The sequence below is a fragment of the Martes martes genome (assembly GCF_963455335.1).
Source record: "Martes martes genome assembly, chromosome: 4".
NCBI lineage: Eukaryota > Metazoa > Chordata > Mammalia > Carnivora > Mustelidae > Martes > Martes martes.
Window position 1 is genome coordinate 152,618,162 of NC_137891.1, and position 25,821 is coordinate 152,643,982.

The 25,821-nt window shown below is 36.5% G+C and overlaps 2 protein-coding genes across 3 annotated transcripts in view; both read left to right on the plus strand.

Annotated features, from left to right (window-relative positions):
* The window catches only part of AGBL4 (AGBL carboxypeptidase 4), a gene marked incomplete at both ends in the record, with an annotated part of 1,559,236 nt that overhangs the window by 436,368 nt on the left and 1,097,047 nt on the right, over positions 1–25,821 (plus strand). The gene's annotated exons all lie outside the window — the stretch shown is intronic.
* Positions 1,971–2,581, plus strand: LOC308342252 (large ribosomal subunit protein uL22-like). The gene has a single exon (XM_080802563.1). It carries the CDS (start codon positions 1,995–1,997, stop codon positions 2,547–2,549), a length of 555 nt encoding a protein of 184 aa, XP_080658689.1. The 5' UTR covers positions 1,971–1,994; the 3' UTR covers positions 2,550–2,581.

Here is a 25,821-nt window from a genome sequence, read left to right on the forward strand (position 1 = left end):
TATTCTGTTAATAAGTAGTATTACTATGATTTATTTTTAATTGGTGAGCCAACCTTGAATTCCTGGGATAAATCCCATTTAATCATGGTATATAATTTTTTTATAGAGTTAAATTGGTATAACATTATGTTTCAGGTATCCAAATGTATGATTTGACATCTGTCTACACTACAAAGTGATCACCACTAAAAGGCTGATTGCCATCTATCACTATACATTGACCCCTTCACCCTTTTCCACCCACCCTTCAAATACTTTTCTTTCTGATAACCATAAATCTGTTTTCTGTATCTATGAGGTTTTTTGGAATTGTTTTACTTGTTCATTTGTTTTGTTTAGATTCCATGTATGAATGACATCATATGATATTTGTCTATCTCCATCTGACTTATTTTACATTTCCATCGGATATTCTTTTTTGCTTTGTCAAAAATTAATTGACCATAAAATTAAAGTTCCACTTCTGAGTTTTCTGTTGTGTTCTGTGGATCTATGTGTCTGTTTTTGAGCCAGTACTGAACTGTCTTGATGGTTATAGCTTTGTAATAGAGCTTGATTTCTGACATTGTGACACCACCAGCTTTGGTTTTCTTTTTCTTTTTCTTTCTTTTTTTTTTTTTCAAAGATTGTATTTATTTGAGAGAGGGAAAGAGATAGAGAGAGGGAGCACAAGCAAGATGAGGGGCAGAGAGAGAAGCAGACTCCCTAGTGAGGGGGGTATCCCAAACCCCTAGTGGGGCTTGATCCTACAACTCTGTGTTCATGACCTGAACCAAAGGCAGACACCCAGCCAACTGAGTCACACAGGTACCCTTGTTTTTCTTTTTCAATATTCCTCTGGCTATTCTTTTCTGGTTCCATACAAATTTTAATATGAATTATTCCAGCTCTGTGGAAAATGTGATGGTATTTTGATAGGGATTGCATTGAATATGTAGATCTCTCTGGGTTGCATAGATATTTTAACAGTAGTAATTCTTCCAATTCATGAGCATGGGATGTTTTTCCATTTCTCTGTCTTCTTCAATATCTTTCATAATTGTTCTGTAGTTTTTAGAGTACAAATCCTTTACCTCTTTGGTTAGGTTAATTCCTAGGTATCTTATGGGTTTTGGTACAACTGAAAATGGGATCGATTCTTTCTCTTTCTTCTGTCTCATTGTTAGTGTATAGAAATGCAACTGATTTCTCTGCATTGATTTTATATCCTGCCACGTTGCTGAATTCCTGTTTGATTTCTAGCAATTTTGTGGTCAAGTCTTTTGGGTTTTCCACAAAAAGTATCATGCCCCACTCACAGCAATGGACATATCATCTAAGTAGAAGATCAACAGGGAAAAAAGGATTTTGAATGACACACTTGGCCAGATGGATTTCACAGATATATACAGATTATTCCATCCTAAAGCAACAGAATATACATTCTTTTTTAGTGAACAAGGAACATCCTCTAGAATTACATACACAGTCACAAATCAGGTCTGAACAAGTACCAAAAGACTGGGATTATTCCCTGCGTGTTTTCAGACTACAATGCTTTGAAAATGGAACTCAATCACAAGAGGAAATTTGGAAGGAACTCAAGCACTTGGAGGTTAAAGAGCACCCTACTAAAGAATGGATGAATCAACCTGGAAATTAAATAAGAATTTGAAAAGTTTATTGAAACAAATGAAAATGGAAAAACAAAAAACAAAACAAAACAAAAACCTCTTCAAAACCTTTGGGATATAGCAAAGTTAATTCCAAGAAGGAAATACGTAGCAATAGCAATACCAGCGTTTCTCAGAAAATCAGAAAAGTCTCTAATACACAAGCTAACTTTATACCTAGGGTGCTGGAGAAAGAACAACAAATAAATCCTAAACTAAGAAGAAGAGAAATAATAAAGATTAGAGCAGAAATCAATGTAATAGAAACCAAAAGAAGAGTAGAACAGATCAATGAAATTAGAACCTGCTCTTCCTCTCAGCGGCCTGGGGTGACCTCTGAAAATGGTTTGCTATTCGCTTGACCCGGAAAACCCTACGAAATCATGCAAGTCAAGAGGTTCAAATCTCCGTGTTCACTTTAAGAACACATGTGAAACTGCCCAGGCCATCAAGGGTATGCATATCCGAAAAGCCACCAAGTATCTGAAAGACGTCACTTTGCAGAAGCAGTGTGTGCCATTCTGTCGCTACAGTGGTGGAGTTGGTAGGTGTGTCCAGGCCAAACAGTGGGGCTGGACACAAGGTCGGTGGCCCAAGAAGAGTGCTGAATTTTTACTGCACATGCTTAAAAACGCAGAGAGTAATGCTGAACTTAAGGGTTTAGATGTCGATTCTCTGGTCATTGAGCACATTCAGGTGAACAAAGCCCCCAAGATGCGGCGTCGGACTTACAGGGCTCATGGTCGGATTAATCCATACATGAGCTCTCCCTGCCACATTGAGATGATCCTTACTGAAAAAGAGCAGATTGTTCCTAAACCAGAAGAGGAGGTTGCACAGAAGAAAAAGATATCCCAGAAGAAACTGAAGAAACAAAAACTTATGGCCCGGGAGTAAATTTGCACAGAATAAATGCAAATAAAAATAAAATAAAAATAAAAATAAAAAAAAATTAAAAAAAAAATTAGAACCTGATTCTTTGAAAGAATAAGTTTGATAAGCCCCTAGCCAGACATAGCAAAAAGAAAATAGATAAGACCCAGATTAATAAAATTGTGAATGAAAGAGGAGAGATTATGACCAACACCAAGGAAATACAAATAACTTTAAGAACATAATATGAATAACTATATGCCAACAAATAAGGGATCTTGAAGAAATGCATGCATTCCTGGACACTTATAAACTCCAAAAACTGAAACAGGAAGAAATAGAAAATCTGAACAGACCCATAACCAGGAATGAAATTGAAGGAGAATCAAAATCTCCCAACAAACAAGAGTCCAGTGCCATATAGTTTCCAGGGGAATTCTACCAAACATTTATTTATTTAATTTTAAAGATTTTATTTATTCGTCAAAGAAAGAGAGAGAGAGAGCACAAGCAAGGGGAGTGGCAGACAGAGGGAGAAGCAGGCTTCCTGCTAAGCAAAGAGACTGATGCAGGACTTGATCCCAGTTCCCTGGGATCATGACCTGAGCTGAAGGCAGATGCTCAACTGACTGACTCACCCAGGTGCCCTTCTACCAAACATTTAAAGAAGAACAAGCTGTTTCAAAAAAGTAGAAATGGAAGGAAAACTTTCAAACTCATTTTATGAGGCCAGCATTACCTTGATCCCGAAACCAGACAAGGACTCAACCAAAAAGGAGAATTACAGGCCAATATCCCTGATGAACATGGATGCCATAATATTCACCAAGATAGTAGCCAGTAGGATCCAACAGTACAATAAAAGGATTATTCACCAAGATCACGTGGGGTTTATTCCTGGGCTGCAGGGTGGTTCAACATTCACAAATCAATCAACGTGATATTTCACATTAATAAAAGAAAGGACAAGAACAATACAGTCTTCTCAATTGGTGCAGAAAAAGAATTTCACAAAACACAGTCCTTTATGATTTGATTAAAACTCTCCACAGTGTAGTGGTAGAGGAAACATACCTCAATATCATAAAAGGCATCTATGAAAGCTCACAGTGAGTATCATTCTCAGTGGGGTAAACAGAGTTTTTTCTGTAAGGTCAGGAACACAACAGGGATGCCCACTCTCACCATAGTTGTTCAACATAGTACTAGAATCCTAGCCTCAGTAGGCAGACAACAAAAAGAAATGAAAGGCATTCAGATTGGCCAAGGAAAAGTCAAATTCACTCTTCATATATTAATCTTTTTATTTTCTGATTTTGGTTATATTTTCTTAATGTAAAAAATGCCAATTGTAGAGAAATAAAAACAGAATCAACCTCCCTTAGTTTCTCCAACAGAGATAATTCCTGTGGACTTTTTAGTGTCTGTCTTTTTCTTCTGTTCCTTCCTCCTTTCTATTCAATGGGCAGTTGATTAAAGAAGTACTTCTCTTGTGTTGGAAAGTAGGCTCCAGGCTCCTTTTCTTTTTTCTTTTTCTGTGTATATCCTTTTACACTGATGTTTTGAATTCTGCATATGATTTTTTTCTAGCTTTTTCATTAGAGATTGTATTCTGATTTGTCTTGTGTTGTTAAATATTCTTTGTGATCATTGTTTTGATAAGTATATTTACTTTTTGAATATGCCATTATTTATTTTTCTTGATGTTGAGCTTTCTATGCTTATTTCCAAATTTCGCTACCGTAAATACTATTGTAATGAAAATCTTGATCAGGAGCGCCTGGGTGGCTCAGTGGGTTAAAGCCTCTGCCTTCGGCTCAGGTCATGATCTCAGGGTCCTGGGATCGAGCCCCACATCGGGCTCTCTGCTCAGCAGGGAGCCTGCTTCCCTTCCTCTCTCTCTGCCTGCCTCTTTGCCTACTTGTGATTTCTGTCAAATAAATAAATAAAATCTTTAAAAAAAAAAGAAAATCTTGATCAATGAAGCTTGTCCTTATTTTTGTCTTACCTCCTTGATGATAACCTCTTAGAATTGGAATTTATGGGTCAATTTTTAAATTGCTTTTAATACATTTCTGTATGCATTTAAAAATGTAATTTTCTTAATTTCAGTGTATGTGATATTCATAAGGACTACTTTAAATATTATAACGAGTATATTTTTGTATTTCTGTCAGGGTCATGAGATGTATGAAAGAACATTCATCAACCCCTTACTATAGGGGTACTCTGCCAAGTAAGAGTCAAAATAAGCATCTTATGGGATCCATTTGTCAGAAGATGCACAAAAATAAGAAATAATAGACTGATTCTTTTTTAAGTAAAATAAATGTTCATTGCTATACAGGGTTCTCTTGATTCTGTCAGCAAGTTTCAGTTAGTCTTAAATGGGAATCAGAATCTCACACTTACGACTGATATTGCCCAATTTGTCTCAGTAATAAACTGGCATTGTCATCATCATTCCAAAAGTGTAAATATAGGTATTTTTTCCATTTTCATTCATTTATAAACTTGATCATATGAAATAGAATTTCTATTTTTAAAATATTTACTGAGGTATAATTGACATAATATTTTTAATATCATGTGTATGAATTAGTAGTTTAACATCTGTGTACATTGCAAAATGATCACTACAAGTTTGGTTAACATTTGTCACTTTACAAAGTTAATGCAGTATTGTTGACTATATTCCCCATTGTATACACTACATCCCTATCACTGATTTATTTTTTAACTGGATTTTTATTTCTTAATCCTTCCAGCCTTCTATCCCCTCAACCCTCCTCTCATCTGGTAGCCACCAATTTGTTCTGTTTATCTAAGAGTCTGGATTTTATTTTGTTCTGTTTGTTTTTTATTTTTTAGATTTCACATGGAAGTGAAATGATGCAATATTTATCTTTCTGTGTGTAACTTATTTCATGTGTTACAATACTCTCAAGATCCACCCATGTTGTTGCAAATGGCAAAATTTCCTTTTTTATAACTGAGTAGTATTACATTGTATATATGTGTATATATTTATATACCCATGTACACATACATACATACATACATACATACACACACCATATCTTTTGTATTCATTCATCCATCAATGCACAGTTAGGCTCTTTCCATATTTTGGTATTGTAAATAATGCTTCAGTGAACGATAGAGATGCATGTATCTTTTCAAATTAGGTTTTTTTCCCCCATTTTCTTTCAATAGATATCTAGTAGTGGAAATGCTGAATCATATGTTAGCTCTATTTTTAATTGTTTGAGGAATCTCTGTATGTTTTCCGTAGTGGCTATATCAATTTACATTCTGGCCAGAAGCTATTGAGGGTTCTCTTTCTCCACATCCTCACCACTTGTTATTTCTTTTCTTTTTGATAATAATCACTCTGAGATGTGTAAGGTGATAGCTCATTGTGGTTTTTGTTTGCATTTCCTTGATGATTAGTGATGTTGAACATCTTTTTTATGTGCTTATTGGCCCTCTGTGTCTTCTTTGAAATACTGTCTATTCAGATCCTTCTCTCATTTTATTGATTGGGTTTTGGTTTTTTGTTTGTTTGTTTGTTTTTGGTTTTTGATTTTTGTTACTGAGATATATGAATTCTTTATATATTTTGTGTATTAATCCCTTATTGGATATACTATTTGCAGATATCTTCTCCCATACAGCAAATTGCATTTTCATTTTCTTGATAGTTTCCTTCTCATTACAGAAACTTTTTAGTTTGATGTTCCACTTGTTTATTTGTTTTTTTTCCCCCTTGCTTTTGGAATAAGATTAATAATAAAAACATATTTTACTAGGTAAGACTGATATCAAGGAACTTATAACCTATGTTTCTTCTAGGAGTTTTATGGCTTCAGGTCTTACATTTAAATTCTCTCATCAAAAATGAGTTAATTTTTGTATACAGTATAAGATAGAGTCATTTCATTCTTAACATGTACCTGTCCATTTTTCCCAAAACCTTTTATTGAAGAGACTACCCTTTTCCCACTGTACATTTTTGGCCTCTTTATTATAAATTAATTTGCATTATACACATGAGTCTATTTCTCATTTCTCTATTCTGTTCTACTGATCTATGTGTCTTTTTATTTAATTTTTAAATTTTTTTATAAACATATAATGTATTATTAGCCCCAGGGGTACAGGTCTGTGAATCACAAAGTTTACACACTTCACAGCACTCGCCATCGCACATTCCCCCCGCCACCCAATGTCCATAACCCCACCACCCTCTCCCTATCCTCCTACCCCCGACCATCCTCAGTTTGTTTTGTGAGATTGAGAGTCTCTTATGGTTTGTCTCCCTCTTGATCCCATATTGTTTCATTTATTCTTTTCCTACCCCCAACCCCCCCCCCCCACGTTGCATCTCTGCTTCCTCATATCAGAGAGATCATATGATAGTTGTCTTTCTGATTGACTTACTTCGCTAAGCATAACACCCTCTGGTTCCATCTATGTTGTTGCAAATGGCAAGATTTCATTTCTTTTGATGGCTGCATAGTATTCCATTGTGTATATATACCACATCTTCTTTATCATTTATTCAACTGTTGATGGACATCTAGGTTCTTTCCATAGTTTGGCTACTGTGGACATTGCTGCTATAAACATTCCGGTGCACGTGCCCCTTCGGATCACTACATTTGTATCTTTAGGGTAAATACCCAGTAGTGCAATTGCTGGGTCATAAGGTAGCTCTATTTTCAACTTTTTGAGGAACCTCCATACTGTTTTCCAGAGTGGTTGCAGCAGCTTGCATTCCCACCAACAGTGTAGGAGGGTTCCCCTTTCTCCGCATCCTCGCCAGCATCTGTCATTTCCTGACTTGTTAATTTTACTCATTCTGACTGGTGTGAGGTGGCATCTCATTGTGGTTTTGATTTGTATTTCCCTGATGCCGAGTGATATGAAGCACTTTTTCATGTGTCTGTTGGCCATCTGGCTGTCTTCTTTGCAGAAATGTCTGTTCATGTCCTCTGCCCATTTCTTGACTGGATTATTTGTTCTTTGGGTGTTGAGTTTGCTAAGCTCTTTATAGATTTTGGATACCAGCCCTTTATCTGATATGTCGTTTGCAAATATCTTCTCCCATTGTGTCAGTTGTCTTTTGGTTTTGTTGACTGTTTCCTTTGATGTGCAAAAGCTTCTGATCTTGATGAAGTCCCAATAGTTCATTTTTGCCCTTGCTTCCCTTGCCTTTTGTGATGTATCTAGGAAGAAGTTGCTGTGGCTGAGGTCGAAGAGGTTGCTGCCTGTGTTCTCCTCAAGGATTTTGATGGATTCCTTTCTCACATTGAGGTCCTTTATCCATTTTGAGTCTATTTTCATGTGTGGTGTAAGGAAATAATCCAATTTCATTTTTCTGCATGTGGCTGTCCAATTTTCCCAGCACCATTTGTTGAAGAGGCTGTCTGTTTTCCATTGGACATTCTTTCCTTCTTTGCAGATTAGTTCACCATAGAGTTGAGGGTCTATTTCTGGGCTCTCTATTCTGTTCCATTGATCTATATGTCTGTTTTTGTGCCAGTACCATACTGTCTTGATGATGACAGCTTTGTAATAGAGCTTGAAGTCTGGTATTGTGATACCAACAATTTTGGCTTTCTTTTTCAATATTCCATTGGCTATTCGAGGTCTTTTCTGGTTCCATATAAATTTTAGGATTATTTGTTCCATTTCTTTGGAAAAAATGGAAGGGATTTTGATAGGGATTGCATTAAATGTGTAGATTGCTTTAGGTAGCATAGACATTTTCACAATATTTTTTCTTCCAATCCATGAGCATGGAACATTTTTCCATTTCTTTGTGTCTTCCTCAATTTCTTTCATAAGTACTATATAGTTTTCTGAGTATAGATTTTTTGCTGCTTTGGTTAGGTTTATTCCTAGGTATCTGATGGTTTTGGGTGCAATTGTAAATGGGATTGACTCCTTAATTAATTCTCTTTCTTCAGTCTTGTTTCTGGTGTAGAGAAATGCAACTGATTTCTGTTCATTGATTTCACATCCTGACACGTTACTGAATTCCTGTACAAGTTCTAGCAGATTTGGAGTGGAGTCTTTTGGGTTTTCCACATATGGTATCATATCATCTGCAAAGAGTGATAGTTTGACTTTTTCTTTGCCGCTTTGGATGCCTTTAATTTCTTTTTGTTGTCTGATTGCTGAGGCTAGGACTTCTAGTAGTATGTTGAATAGCAGTGGTGATAATGGACATCCCTGCGGTGTTCCTGACCTTAGAAGAAAAGCTCTCAGTTTTTCTCCATTGAGAATGATATTTGTGGTGGGTTTTTCATAGATGGCTTTGATAATATTGAGGTATGTGCCTTCTATCCCTATACTTTGAAGAGTTTTGATCAGGAAGGGATGCTGCACTTTGTCAAATGCTTTTTCAGCATCTATTGAGTGTATCATATGGTTCTTGTTGTTTCTTTTATTAATGTATTGTATCACATTGATTGATTTGCAGATGTTGAACCAACCTTGCAGCCCTGCAATAAATCCCACTTGGTCGTGGTGAATAATCCTTTTAATGTACTGCTGGATTCCATTGGATAGTATTTTGGTGAGAATTTCATATCTGTGTTCAACAAGGATATTGGTCTGTAATTCTCTTTTTTGATGGGATCCTTGTCTGGTTTTGGGATCAAGGTGATGCTGGCCTCATAAAATGAACTTGGAAGTTTTCCTTCCATTTCTAATTTTTGGAACAGTTTCAGGAGAATAGCAATTAGTTCTTCTTTAAATGTTTGGTAGAATTCCCCTGGGAAGCCATCTGGCCCTGGGATTTTGTTTGTTTGAAACGGAGATTTTTGATGACTGTTTCAATCTCCTTACTGGTTATGGTCTGCTCGGGTTTTCTATTTCTTCCTGGTTTAGTTGTGGTAGTTTATATGTCTCTAGGAATGCATCCATTTCTTCCAGATTGTCAAATTTGTTCGCATAGAGTTGCTCATAATATGTTCTTATAATTGTTTGTATTTTTTGTTGTTGGTTGGGATCTCTCATTTTTCATTCATGATTTTATTACTTTGAGTCCTTTCTCTTTTCTTTTTGACAAGTCTAGCTAGGGGTTTATCAGTTTTACTACTTCTTTCAAAGAACCAGCTCCTAGTTTTGTTGATTTTTTCTTCCATTCTTTTGGTTTCTATTTCATTGATTTCTGCTCTGATCTTTGTTACTTCTCTTCTCCTGCTGGGTTTAGGCTTTCTTTGCTGTTCTTTCTCCATCTACGTTAGGTGTAGGGTTAGCTTGTGTACTTGAGACCTTTCTTGTTTCTTGAGAAAGGCTTGTATCGCTATATATTTGCCTCTCAGGATTGCCTTTGCTGTGTCCCACAGATTTTGAACCATTGTGTTTTCATTATCATTTGTTTCCATGAGTTTTTTCAATTCCTCTTTAATTTCCTGGTTGACCCATTCATTCTTTAGAAGGATGCTGTTTAGTCTCCATATATTTGTGTTCTTTCCAAATTTCCTCTTGTGATTGAGTTCTAGCTTCAGAACATTGTGGTCTGAACATATGCAGGGAATGATCCCAATCTTTTGATACCGGTTGAGACCTGATTTATGACCCAGGATGTGATCTATTCTGGAGAATGTTCCATGTGCACTGGAGAAAAATGTGTATTCTGTTGCTTTGGGATGGAATGCTCTGTGATGTCCATCTGGTCCAGTGTGCCATTTAAGGCCTTTATTTCCTTGTTGACCTTTTGCTTGGATGATCTGTCCATTTCAGTGAGGGGAGTGTTAAAGTCCCCTGCTATTGTTGTATTGTTGTCGATGTGTTTGTTTGATTTTGTTATTAATTGGTTTATATAGTTGGCTGCTCCCATGTTGGGGCATAGATATTTAAAATTGTTAGATTTTATTTTTGGACAAACCCTTTGAGTATGATATAGTGTCCTTCCTCATCTCTTATTATAGTCTTTGGCTTAAAATCTAATTGATCTGATATAAGGTTTGCCACCCCAGCTTTCCTTTGATGTCCATTAGCATGGTAAATTGTTTTCCACCCCCTCACTTTAAATCTGGAGGTGTCTTTGGGTCTAAAATGAGTTTCTTGTAGGCATCATATTGATGGGTTTTGTTTTTTTATCCATTCTGATACCCTGTGTCTTTTGATTGGGGCATTGAGCCCATTAACATTCAGAGTAACTATGAGAGATAATGAATTTAGTGCCATTGTATTGCCTATAAGGTGACTGTTACTGAATATTGTCTATGTTTCTTTCTGATCTACTACTTTTAGGTTCTCTCTTTGCTTAGAGGATCCCTTTCAATATTTCCTGTAAAGCTGGTTTGGTGTTTGCAAATTCTTTCAGTTTTTGTTTGTCCTGGAAGCTTTTTATCTCTCCTTTTATTTTCAATGGTAGTCTAGCTAGATATAGTATTCTTGGCTCCATGTTTTTCTCATTTAGTGCTCTGAATATATCATGCCAGTTCTTTCTGGCCTGCCAGGTCTCTATGGAGAAGTCCGCTGCCTATCTAATATTTTTACCATTGTATTTTACAGACTTTTTGTCCCAGGCTGCTTTTGGGATTTTTTCTTTGTCACTAAGACTTGTAAATTTTATTATTAGATGATGGGGTGTGGACCTATCCTTATTGATTTTGAGGGGGGTTCTCTGTGCCTCCTGTATTTTGATGCTTGTTCCCTTTGCCATATTAGGGAAATTCTCTACAATAATCCTCTCCAATATACCTTCTGCTCCCCTCTCCCTTTCTTCTTCTTCTGGAATCCCAATTATTCTAATGTTGTTTCGTCTTACGGTATCAATTATCTGTCGAATTCTCCCCTCGTGGCCCCGTAGTTGCTTGTCTCTCTTTTGCTCAGTTTCTTTATTCTCTGTCATTTGGTCTTCTATATCACTAATTCTTTCTTCTGCCTCATTTATCCTAGCAGTAAGAGCCTCCGTTTTTTATTACACCTCATTAATAGCTTTTTTGATTTCAACTTGGTTAGATTTTAGTTCTTTTATTTCTCCAGAAAGGGCTTTTATCTCTCTGGAGAGGGTTTCTCTAATATCTTCCATGCCTTTTTCGAGCCTGGCTAGAACCTTGAGAATCATCATTCTGAACTGTAGATCTGACATATTACCAATGTCCATATTGATTAGGTCCCTAGCCTTTGGTACTGCCTATTGTTCTTTTTTTTTTTTTTTTGTGGTGAGTTTTTCCCACCTTGCCATTTTGTCCAGATAAGAATATTTGAAGGAACAAATAAAATACTAGAAGGGTTGCAAAGACCCCAGGAAAATGTGCTTTAATCAAGTCAGAAGAGTCCCCAAATTGTGGGGGTGGAGGGGGAGAAAGGGGGTAAAAAGTTCAGAAAAATAAAATTATAAAAAGAAAACAAATAAAGAAAAAAATATATATATATATATTAGACTGGTGACTAGAACAGGTTCACTCACTTAATTTTGGAAGTATTTTGGTCTCTTAGAAGAAACTCCCTCCCAAAATTTTAAAGAATGAAAAACATATATAAGAGTAAACACTATGAAGGGGTGGAATTTGACTATAAAGATGAAATAAAAAAAATTTTTTTAATTTCTGAAAATGGAGTTGCCAAGGTAAGTTGGTTGGGAGAATGAAGAAAAAGAATGTGGAGAGAATTTTCTCAGGCTGGAGACTAGAACAAGCCCAGTGCTAGATTTAGGGTGTATTTTGATCTATGAGAAGAAGTTGTACCCCAAATTTTTTAGAAGAAAAAACCCTATGTGTATACAAAAAAAAAGTTAGATACAATGAAGGATAAAATATGACTATAATAATGAAGGTTCAAAAAATATTTTTTTTAATGAAATGTATTGTTAAAATAAACAGTTAGAAAATGTTAAAAGAGGAAAGGGTAAAAGTTAAAAAAATTAGCAGAAGAAAAAAAATAAAATTAGAAAAAATTAATTAACTTTGCAAGACTAAAGAATCATGGGGAGACAGCCATGAATTCCATGCTTTGCTTTCTCCTCCTCTGGAATTCCGATGTTCTCCTTGGTAAGTGAACTTGGTCTTGTCTGGATTTCTTGTTGATCTTCTGGGGGAGGGGCCTGTTGTAGTGATTCTCAAGTGTCTTTGCCCGAAGTGAATTGCACCGCCCTTACCAGGGGCTGAGCTAAGTAATCGCTAGGGTTTCCTTTTGGGAGCTTTTGTTCCTGGAATGTAGAGTTCCAGAGGACAGAAATTAAAATGGTGGCCTCCTAATCTCCAGCCTGGCAGAGCTGAGAGCTCATGGCCCCACTCCTCAGTGCACCCTCAGAGAAAAGCGCTCAGTCACTCCCGTCTCCCCAGCTTTCAGCTGCGCCCCAAGTTCACCCGGCCTGTGACCAAGCGTCTCTGTCTCTGTCTCTGGCACACGACTCTGCCTGGAGTCTCCGAACCCCACAGAGCCCTGAGCTCTTCCAGAGGGGGGTCTCCCTTGATCTTGTGGGGATCCCCTCACAGGGCAGTGGTCTGTGCCACGGATTACGGTTCAAGGTAACCCTGAGTTGAGAGCTCACTCCTCAGCTCTGTCTCTGTAGCCAGCTTCCCTGCTCTAATACCTGTGAGCTCTGCGACACTCAGACAGCCCTGATCCTTCTGTGACCCTGCGGGACCTGAGGCCACGCTGTCCCCGCATGGGCTTCACCCCGGTTTAGCCTCTGGAGCAATGTCCCTCAGTGGAGCAGACTTTCAAATGTTCTGATTTTGTGCTCTGCTGCTCTGCCACTTGCCGGGAGCCTCTCCCCCCACCTCCCCCCAACCCCCGTGGTCTATCGTCCCGTCACTTTGGATTCATTTCTCTGCTGGTCCTACCTTTCAGAAAGTGGTCGATTTTCTGTCTCTAGAATTGTTGCTCTTCTTCTCTTCAATCTCCTGTTGGATTTGTAGGTGTTTGGAATGGTTTGATATACTATCTAGCTGATCTCCTGCTACCTGATGTCATCACAGCCTGCTACTTCTCTGCCATCTTGACTCCTCCCCCCCATTTTCTTTTTTATTTCTTTATTTGACAGAGAGAGAGATCATAAGTAGGCAGAGAGGCAGGCAGAGATGGGGGGAGTAGGCTCTCTGCTGAGGAGAGAGCCTGATGTGGGGCTCGATCCCAGGACCCTGAGATTATAACCTCAGCCGAAGGCAGAGGCTTTAACCCACTGAGCCACCCAGATTCCCCTGTCTTTTTAAAATCAAATTCCATACTGCTTTGATTACTAGAACTTTGTAGTATACTTGAAAACCAGGGAGCATGATTCCTTTGGAATTGTTCTTTCTCAAGATTGTTTTTGCTATGCATTTTCTTTTCTGGTTCCATCAAAATTTAGAATTATTTGGTTTTCTTTTTTTCTTTGAAAACTGCTGTTTGGATTTTGATAGGGTTTGCATTGAATTTGTTGATTGCTTTGGGTAGTATGGGCATCTTAACTTTAATTTTTCCAATCCATGAGCACAGACTCTCCATGTATTTGTGTCTAATTCAGTTCTTCCATCAATGCCAGTTTTCAGTGTCAGTTTTTTCACTTCCATACCTAAATTTATCCTAGGTTAAAAATATATATATATATATATATATATATATATATATATATAATTCTATATATTTTATTTTTTTTGCAAATGTAAATGGACTGGTTTCTTTTTTTTCTTTCTGATACTTTGTTATTAGTGTATATAAATATAAAAGGTTTTTGTATATTAATTTTGTATTCTTCAACTTTACTAAATTCATTAGTTAAATACAGTCCTTTTTTGGTGGCATCTTTAGGGTTTTGCATATCCAGTATCATGTCTTCTGTAAAAATAATCGTTTTACTTTTTATTTTCTAATTTGTATTTTTTATTTCTTTTTCTTGCCCAGTTGGTGTGAGTAGGAATTCCAATACTATGTTGAATAAAACTGGGGATAGTGACCATCCTTGTACTGTTACTGATATCAGAGCAAAAGTTTCCTGTATGATATTGAGTATGATATTAGCTGTGGGTTTGTCACATATGGCTTTTATTATGTTGAGGCACCTTCTCTCTGTACCTAGCTTGATGAGCATTTTATTCTTAAATGGATATTGAATTTCATCACATGCTTTTCCGCATCAGTTGAGATGATCATTGGTTTTATTAATTTTGTTAATGTTGTGTATAACATTAATTAATTTGCAGATGTTGAAATAGCTTGCATCCCTGGAATAAATTCCACTTGATCATGGTGCATGATATTTTTGATAAGTTGTTGAATTCAGATTGCTTATATTTTTTTAAAGATTTTATTTATTTGTGTGTGTGTGAGAGAGAGAGAGAGAAGGAGCAGGGGGAAGGGCAGAGGGAGAATCAGACTCCCTGCTGAGCAGGGTGCCCAATGAGGAACTTGATCCCAGGACCCTGAGATCTTGACCTGAACCAAAGGCAGACGCTTAACCGGCTGAGCCACACAGGCTCCCAGGTTGCTAATATTTTGTTGAGAATTTTTACAGATATGTTCCTCAGAGATATTGGCCTGTAATTTTCTTTTTTAGTGGTGTTTTTGACTGGTTTTAGTAACAGGGCAATGTGGCCTTATTAAATTGTTTTGGGAGTTTTCCCTCTCCTTCAAGTTTTTAGAAGAGTTTGAGAAAGATAGACATTAAATCATCTTTGAGTTTTGGTAGAATTTACCAGCGAAGCTATCTGGTCCTGCTACCTGTTAGTAGGTATTTGATTACTGATTCAATCTCCTTGTTAGAAATCAGTTTATCTAGATTTTCTATTTCTTCCTGGTTCTTTCTTGGATTATTGTAAATTTCTAGTAATTTATCTATTTCAATTAGGTTGTCCAGTTTTGTTGGTGTGTAATTGTTCATAGTAGTCTTTTATGATCATTTGTAGTTTTGCGATATCAATTGTAACTTCTCTTTCATTTCTGAGTTTAATTATTTGAGCCATCTTTCTTCTAAAGCTCTTGGGCTCATTTGTTCTTCATTCTTTAGTTCCTTTTGTTACTATATCACAACGCTGTCTCACAAATTTATTATGCAGTCTTGGTTAAGTTGATAAATTCCCATGTGTCTTAGTATCTTGGGATTATAATATTAGTTGTTTCAGTGATGATTTAATGATATCATCCCTTTATGAACTCCTTTAAAATATATATTACATTTTTATTAATTGCAACCCCCAGTACCTAGTTCAGAATGTAGTATATGAAGGTGATCCATATAAACTCAAGAAAGATGTAGGCATATATAAGGGAACAACCCAAAATGTCTGGGTTGAGCATATGAGTTAGCAGGTGTTGGTTAAGGATTGGGAATCTTCACTACAGTCTTTAGTTTAGGTCAATGTAAACTTGTTTTGTACACCACTCTTTGGAATACTACCTGCAGATTGTGAATGTTGGTAGATTAGGTTCTCATGGGGTCTCAGGCAGAAAAAAATTCCCAATCCTTCCTAGACCTTGAGCAGTGCTTTCATAGTCATCAGTCTGTTGATTCACTGACTCACAAAATTCCCTGAGTGTCTTCTTTGTGCTAAGATCTGTACTGGGTGCTAAGAATATAATAATGAATGAGATGAACCCAGTGTCTGGCCTTGAGGAGCTGTATATTAGGATTGTGTCATCCACAAAGAGATGTACTGCCCCATCACTGAAAGTATAAAAGAAGTATATCAAAGTACAGGGAGGAACAAAGGTAGACCTGGTTTATTATACCCCATTGCTATGAGAAAGGAAGATTTTGTTGGTCTTAAATAAGGAGTGCAACTGCATTCTATGCTGAAAAAAAGTTGTAAGGAAAGACATAGTGGTTTGAAGCAGCTTAGTTTGTTTTGGAAATAAGTGTTATTTTAGCTCAGCTGGAATATATGGTTTAAAAGAGGGGTGTGGGGGGGGCGCCTGGGTGGCTCAGTGGGTTAAGCCGCTGCCTTGGACTCAGGTCATGATCTCAGGGTCCTGGGATCGAGTCCCACGTCGGGCTCTCTGCTCAGCAGGGAGCCTGCTTCCCTCTCTCTCTCTCTCTCTCTCTCTCTGCCTGCCTCTCTGCCTACTTGTGATCTCTCTCTGTCAAATAAATAAATAAAATTTAAAAAAAAAAAGAAATTTCCAAAAAGAGCCTGGAAATCATCAACCCGGAACAAGAGGGCTTAGGATTTCTTAAAAGAGGGGTGTGGTGCCTGGTGAGAAATGAGGCAGAATACATAAAGTTAAGTATTTATCCTTGAGGGGAGAGTTGAAAGGACATTGAAATATTTCAAAAAGGGGAAACAATGTGGCCTGATTGAAGATTTAACAAATATCCTTCCTATTTTATTTTTGTCATGAGAAATTTTACAGTTTCATAATTTGACTCTTTTGTATTTATTCAATAAAAATATTTCCTTTATTGATTGTGAGGCTGGCAGCCAGAAGGAGATGGAAACTAACAGAACTGAGGTTTGCAAACAATAAGTTTCTATTGTGGGGACTAATAATTTAAAATCTGGTGTTTGTGCTGCTTTCCTTATTATATATACCTGTTGGGTAGTCAAGGAACTGTTTAGTAACATGATGGCAGACTTTCAATTCAGATATTTGCTTTTCACTCCCTTTGTAATTGGTGGCAAAGAATAGAACCTTTTGTATATTTTTAGTCAGGAGGTCTTTAGTTAAAGCAAATATTTGTAGACAGGTAGATAGATGTATGCATGCTACGTAAAGACACTGTGTTAGGTATAAGTGATATAGGGATGCATAAAACATGAATTCTGCCCTGAAAGAGCTAGTATTCTTAAGGCAAATAAATGATCAGTTCCCATAGGCTGAGAATAGGGCATCGTTAATGATAAGAAGCAGGGACTATGGTGGCCCCGGAAAAGTGATCCCTGACACAGTATAGGAAGTGTCCAGTGGTATTGAGAGTAGATGATCTCTGAGTTGAGGTTTTAATGATGAGTGGGAATGGAATGAAGCAATGAAGAAGGGTTGGAAGAGGGGAAAGGTGGAGAATAGTTGTTGGAAAGAACTGGATGGGTAAAGACATGGAGCTGAGGGAGACTGGTGTATATGTAGATACTTAAGTAATTTAATGTAACTCATTTTTTTTCTTTTTGATTTACAGAACTTTTATTTTTATGATACTGGTTACTAAGGAACCATGTACTCAAAATTAAATTCTGATTTGTTTCAGGGCGGTGCTGTTATAAAATAGCAGTGCACTTAGGATAAGATACTCATTTATTCATTAATTCATTTATTTATTCTCTAAACATTTTTTGATGACTGTTATATTCTAGAAACTGTTCACAGTGAGGTGGATATCCTCTTTCATTGAATTGATTTGATTATATGAAATTGGATAAGGCTCCTAGTTTTTCTGAGCCTGGGTTCCACATCTGGAAAATGGGATATTAATTTCAGGCTCACAAGATTGTCTTGAGGATTAAATTAGATTATATGTGAATGTTTTTGCAAATTCTGAAGTACTATCCTAATAATGTTACACGTGAGAAGGTTATCTTGGTGGGCTGAAACAAAATCTGGTATTGAAAGAAGCTCCTAGAGACTGAAGAGGAATAGTAGAGTAGACATTTTATAGGCATACCCTAATGCTTGAATCTGAAAAAAAAAAAAAAAAATATATATATATATATATATATATATATATATATATCTCAATACGTTTTTAGAGAGAGAGAAGGGAGGAGGGGTAGAGGGAGAGGGAAAGAGAGAATCTTAAGCAAGCTCCACGCCCAGCACAGAGCCAGATGCAGGGATCCATCCCACAACACTGAGATCATGACCTGAACTGAAATCAAGACTCAGATGCTTAACTGACCGAGCCACCTAAGCACCCCAAATCTAGCAAGTTAAAAAAAAAAATCCCAGGAACTATCTTCAATTCTTTTTTTTTATTTTTAAGATTTCATTTATTTACTCGACTGACAGAGATCACAAGTAGGCAGAGAGGCAGGCAGAGAGAGAGGAGGAAGCAGGCTCCCCTTCAAGCAGAGAGCCCGATGTGGGGCTTGATCCCAGGACCCTGGGACCGTGACCCGAGCCATAGGCAGAGGCTTTAACCCACTGAGCCACCCGGGTGCCCCTATCTTCAATTCTTTAATAACTATTTCTTAAATTCTTTTTTTGGTATAAATTGAAGATAAGATATTTATCTCATAGGATTTAATAGGGATTAAATGAGATAGTGTATATGAAAAAATAATTTATCTCAGTGTTTGGCACTCAATGTTTTTTCAATAAATATTTGTGTCTTCTAAATCTAAGCAAAAATAAGAGATTTGTTTTAGAGTTGTGAATAAGCAAAGGGATCATTTTATTTTTTACTTTTTTTTATTATGTTATGTTAGTCACTGTATTGTAAATCATTAGTTTTTGATGTAGTGTTCCATGATTCATTGTTTGCCTATAACACCCAGTGCTCCATGCAATATGTGCCCTCCTTAAGGGATCATTTTAGAGTTTGTGATCACCAGTTTGTTGAAAGTAGAGAATTCCCAAATATGGTCCTAAGAATTTAAGGATATACGAACAAAATGTTCACCTTTCACTTTTCCTATTTTCCTTTAGGGTAAGGATGCTAACATTATAGATAGCAATAGATTATATGCTTCATTGTATGTCATGAAAAAGCCTTTTAATAATACCATTTCCAGTCCTCATGAGATAAGAAAGATGAAAGTTAACAGGTCAACCTAGGAACCAAATGATATACTTAATAATTCAGCAAATTGCAGATTTGCTTTTTGTAAAATTTCTCTCACCAGTAAATGATATTGGGTGGTACATTCTATTTTCAGTTTGCTTCCATATTGTTTCATTGAACATAGTTCTGCAGGTGTAGTTAGAGAATTTGAAGATATGACCCTTTGTGTCCAAGTGCTAGAAGCAGAACAAAATGTGTTGTAAAAGGGGAAGTAGCTAAGAACCCAGGAATGGGGTATTAGGAATGGTTTCCTTGATTCTTTTGTTTATCAAACTGCCCACATTCTGTCAGGAAGTACTACAGATTTTTCTTCCTAAATGTTTTTTTTTTTTTTTTCAAATATTTCCCCCTGTTCTTTATGTTTCCTTTTAAGCATCTATATTTGGCTGGTAATTTGCACCTCGAACTTAACATGAACTTCTGATTTTCCTCCATGTCATCTCTGCACTAAGCTTTCTTCATATCAGTAAATGGCACAGCTTGGGATCACCTGTGCTTTGTCCCTCGCCCTTATTCCATACTTTTAATCCATCAGAAAGTTTGATTATAATTTATATAATGTATAATAATATATTCTTTATATAATATTTAAATAATGTATTATGAATCTGACCATTTTCATCTCCTGCATTGCTTCAGTCATGGTTTTTGCCACATTTATCCCCAACCTCATGTCAGCTTTCTAACTGTTCTTCCTGATTCTACTTTTACCCCTTTACAGACCATTCTTTATATAACATTTAAAATGACCTTTAAAAAACAAAAGAAAAAAAATATAAAGAGAGCTTGTATTCCCAGCCTACCAAGTTCAGTGGATTCCCGGTACAGCCAGAGTGAATTTCATACTCCTTCCCAGGGGCTATCAAGCTCTACCTTATGTGGCCCTGTTTATTCCTTCAGCCTCATTTCCTTCATTAGACTCTTCATATACTCTGCTTTCACCACACTGGCCTTCTCTTTGTCTCTCAACATGCCACAGTTATTTCAATCTTAGAGTCTTGGCACTTGCTTATCTACTCTTTAGCTACTTGCTCTGTCTACTTCTTTTTTTTTAAATTTTATTTATTTATTTGACAGGGAGAGAGCGAGATCACAAGTAGGCAGGGAGGCAGGCAGAGAGGGGGACGGGGAAGCAGGCTCCCTGCTAAGCAGAGAGTCCAACATGGGACTCAATCCCAGGACCCTGAGATCATGACCTGAGCTGAAGGCAGAGGCTTAACCCACTGAGCCACCCAGGCGCCCTGCTCTACTTCTGTAGCCATATTTCTTATCGTTTTAAACATTACTATTTCATCATTCACCTACTGCTATTTTCCAGAACATTTAACTATTCACAATTTTATGCCTTGCTCCAATTATTCATACTTCCTGAAATGCTCTGTTGCATTCCCATTCTTTTCTTGGATAAGTATTATTCATCATTCAAGAGTCAGAAGAAAATAGAATCACTTAAGGAAAGGAAATTAAAGAAAGATAATGGAAAGATAAAGGAAGAATGATGACAATAACTACTGAGGCTTTACCTCCTTTAGGAAGACTTTTCCAAATCTTTCAGCCTGGGTTTCCCACTTGGTTTTTTGCCTCTTTATGACTGTATTTATCACATTGTGTTGTGGTTATTTTCACCTATGTCTGTCTTTTCTGCCATTCTGTGAGATCCTTGCTGTTGGGGACTAGACCTTCATCTCTATAGTCCTAAGGTAAAGCACAGGACCTAGGCAAATACTGGTTTGAACTATTGCTAGTGACTCCATTTAGGAACAAATTGATTACTGAGCAAGTTTTGTTCTGAATAAAATTACAATTAACTCTACACACTGGGATTTAAAAGAGCAGTGTCAACACCATGAACATGGGAAAAGTTTACAGATGCCAAATGTTAGCAGGTTTGATTTAAAAGTTGTAAGGTATGTATCAGTTTCATTTGTGGTATTCGTAGTAGTTTTTCCTTTTCTGTATATAGTCAACATTTAGTTTTCCATTCAAAATGCATAGGAAGAAAATTAAATTTTAATTAAAAACATAGGAAGGTATTTATAAATGAGCAAATCTCCTTTAAAAATTAATTATGCACATAATCATTTTTTTTCTAATTAAAAGTGAAAAGTCTTGTTATAGACTGTATTACTATTTGTAATATAGATTAGGATATGTTAGTAGTGTTCTTTTTTTTAGTATAAATCAGTTTATCCAGGGTGTGTTTACTGCAATAAATTAGCTTATTATATCCATCTACTCACACATTTAGTGAGGTGCTCAAGGGTGGGATGAGATAACTAGGGAAATGTTGGTGGGGAGTATGTACTGAGAGAAAATCAACACAAAAATACTCTAGACCACCCTAAAGACTTGTGCTATGGACTTAACTGGACTTATGAAAATAGATTTAGCTTAATGTTATATGCAAGGCTAGGAACTAAAAAGGCATTTTTTAATCAAAAGAAATTTAGCTGAATGAGTAAAATGATACTTAAATATCACTATACATTAAATAATACTGCTCACTTGGGTACATAGAAGTCAGCAGAAAAATAAGGAAAACAAGATATTACAGTAAACTTGTTCAATTAAAATGTGCATTGACTTTTTAAAAATTATGTATCTATTTATTTTTATTTTCAGTTAGCCAGCATATAGTACATCATCAGTTTTTCTTGTGTTCAGTAATTCACTAGTTGCTTATTTACTTTAAATTCATTTTCATTAAATGAGAGATAAATTTCTAATTCCCTCATACTTTTATTTTTAAATATACTTTTTCTGTAACCCAATTTCTTTTGATTGCTGTATAATATCTGTCCTTTTCTTAACTTTAGCTTATACATTTAACAAATATTTATTGAACTCCTACTATGTGCTAGGCTTTATGTTAAATTTTGGGATCTAGAGATGAACAAATGATCATCTTAATTAACAAATGATGATTATCCTGGCTAAAATTTAAGAAGTAGTGGTCTAGGTGGAAGAATCAACATACCCGCGATAACCATAACAGAATACTAAGTGCTGAAATAGTTGAATGAACAGATTCTAGGAGGCACAGGGTTAGATGTCATCACTTTTGCCTGGAGAGATCAGGGTAGTACTCACAGAGGTTCATGTTGGGCCTTGAAGAATAAACAGAATTTTTCCTGATGGTAGAGTAAGAAAAGGATGACTTAAACAGGGGGAGTAATATGCAAAGGCATGGAAGAAGATAAGATATATTTAAAGATTTGTTAACTGTAACATAATACATAGATAGAGTTTATGGGGAAAGGAAGTAAAGGGAGATTAATCCAGGAAGGTAAATTTACACCAACTTGAGAAGGGCCATTAGTTGCATACATGTTGTTTGGGCATAAGTTGAAAGCATGTTTTTCTTTCTTGCAGTATTTCAGGTTAATCTGTTTTTCTTGATATTTAGCTTGCTTCTGTTTTGTATTAGTTTTTCTTCCCTGTAGGCTCATAGCTCATGACACAGTTCAAACAAAGTTCAAATTTTGCACTCAAATTTTTTAAAACTATACTTCCCAGAATTTCCCCCCAGTATGAGTCCTCCATTCCAAATGACTGGTTTACTTGCTGTCTCCTCCTAATGTGCCTGTGTGCCTGCTGCCTTGCACACCGGGAATGTTTTTTATCCTTGGTGCTCATCTTCCGTTTCTCAAAACCTACTGCATCTTTTCTAGCCCAGGTCAGGTGGCTCCCCTTCTTACAAGCTTTCCTCGGCCACTCACAGCCTTTGTTCATTTTTATTTTGTTGAGTTCTACTGGAGGCTAACTTAAAGAAGGGAAAGGCCAGAAAAATAAAAACTGTGAGCATTCTGCATAAATATGGGGCTCCCAGAACTAGATCAAAGGTGCTTTGTTGTAAGGTCCTTCCTGTGAAATCCAGGAGGAAGAATTCAAGAAGCAAAGCAGAGAGTCAAGGCTAAGGTAGTCAAAGGTGCATATTGCTAGATTGGAGGGTAAAGCCCCCCAATCTTCGTTATCAGTTTTGTAGGTGAAAAGCAATATTTTTATGATTTTAAAAAAATTTACATTTATTTAATTACTGGTGAACTTGAATATTTTTGTATATAAGTTTACATTTTTCTTGGTGAATGCTCTGTTCATGATTTTCTGTCATTTTGCTATTGATGGTAATTACCAGTTTGACTAGTTATTTCCCTTTCTGAAGAAAACTTGTTTTGTAGTCATTGTGTGCAGTGCTTGATAAAAGGAAATGTTACTTATTTTTTATTAAGTTCTTAATTTTGATTCCAGTATAGTTAACCTCCAGTGTTATATTAGCTTCAGATATACAGTATAATGACTCAACAATTTTATGTCACTCAGTGCTCATCATGTTAACTGTACTCTTATATTTACTAGAGTACAAAAGATAAAAAATTCAATTTCATGACCCTAAAACACAAAATACAAAACATACACACATACAACGTTCAGCTCTTTGCTGCTATGACATACTTACTATTTCAAGAAACACAGAATTCCTACTAACATCCAGTATACACACCAATTGGACTTGAACAATGTCTTGTTGAGACATAACCACAACCAACTATCCTATTATTTTGCTTAAGAACTAGTTAATTTTCCTTGTTATTTGCTGTTTGTATTCTATTTACAAACTGTGCTATAGCTTAAGGAACTCAAACATTAGAAATGTAATTAAGAGTAGACCTATGAGGGGCACCTGGGTGGCTCAGTGGGTTAAGCTTCTGCCTTCGGCTGGGGTCATGATGTCAGGGTCTTGGGGTCGAGCCCTGCATTGGGCTTTTGGTTCAGGGGGGAGCCTGCTTCCCCCTCTCTCTCTGCCTGCCTCTCTGTCTACTTGTGATCTCTCTCTCTCTGTCAAATAAATAAATAAAATATTTTTTAAAAAAGAATAGACCAACAATATAATGAAAATTAAGTAACTATTTTACAGGTTATAAATAATAAAAAATTGCTTATATTTACAAAAAAGAATTTATTTATTTATGTAAATTTTATATTATTTTTTCAGTGTTCCAAGATTCATTGTTTATGCACCACACCCAGTGCCACATGCAATACGTGCCCTCCTTAATAGCCACCACCAGGCTCACCCACCCTCCCACCCCCCTACACTCCAAAACCTCAGTTTCTTTCTCAGAGTCCACAGTCTCTCATGTTTTGTCTTTGATTTACCCCAATTCACTTTTCATTGCCTTCTCCTAGTGTCCTCCATGTTATTCCTTATGCTCCACAAGTAAGTGAGACCATATGATAATTGACTTTCTCTGCTTGACTTATTTCTCTCAGCATAATTCCCTCCAGTCCCATCCATGTTGATACAAGAGTAAGGTATTCATCCTTTCTGATGGCTGCATAATATTCCATTGTATATATGTACCATATGTTCTTTTTCCATTTATCTGTTGCAGGGCATCTTGGCTCTTTCCACAGTTTGGCAATTATACACATTGCTGCTATGAACATTGGAGTACGTATGGCCCTTCTTTTCACTACATCTGTATCTTTGGGATAACTACCGAGTAGTGCAATTGCAGGGTCATAGTAGCTCTGTTTTTAGTTTTTTGAGGAATCTCCACACTGTTTTTTGCAAAGTGGCTGCACCAATTTTCATTCCCACAACAGGTAAGAGGGTTCCCCTTTCTCCACATCCTCTCCAACTCTTGTTGTTTCCTGTCCTGTTAATCTTTATTATTCTAACTGGTATAAGGTGGTCTCTCAATGAAGCCAGCATTACCTTAATCCCCAAACCAGGCAAAGACCCCATCAAAAAGAAGAATTTCAGACCAATTTCCCCGATGAATATCGATGCCAAGATTCTCAACAATATCCTAGCTAATAGGATCCAGCAGTACATTAAAAAGATTATCCACTATGACCAGGTGGGATTTATCCCTGGGATGCAAGGGTGGTTCAACATTTGCAAATCAGTAAATGTGATAGAAGAAATCAATAAGAGAAGAGGGTAGAACTACATGATCCTCTCAATGCAGAAAAAGTATTTGACAAAATACAGTATCCATTCCTCATTAAAACTCTTGAAAGTATAGGGATGGAGGAAACCTTCTTCAGTTTCATAAAATCTATCTATGAAAAACACACATTGAGTATCATTCTCAATGGGAAAAAACTGAGAGCCTTCCCAATGAGATGAGGAACATCACAAGGATGCCCACTCTTGCTGCTGTTGTTCAACATAGTACTGGAAGTCCTAGCAACAACAATCAGACAACAAAAAGAAATAAAAGGCATTCAAATCAGCAAAGAAGTCAAAGTCTCTCTCTTTGCGTATAGCATGATACTTTATATGGAAAACCCAAAAGTCCTCACCCCCAAATTACTAGAACTCATATAGCAATTCAGTAATGTGGCAGGATACAAAATCAATACACAGAAATCAGTTGTTTTCTTATACACTAACAACGAAACTGTAGAAAGAGAAATTAGAGAATTGATTCCATATACAATAGCACCCAAAACTGTAGGATACCTTTGAATAATCCTAACCAAAAAGGTAAAAGATCTATGCTCTAGGAACTATAAAACACTCATGAAGGAAATTGAAGAAGACACAAAAAGATGGAAAAGCATTCCATGCTCATGGATCAGAAGAATAAACATTGTTAAAACGTCTGTACTGCCTAGAGCAAT

What these genes read in the sequence shown, in the direction of transcription:
- LOC308342252 (XM_080802563.1), top strand. Translation starts at nt 1,995, where the DNA reads ATGGTTTGCTATTCGCTTGACCCGGAAAACCCTACGAAATCATGCAAG.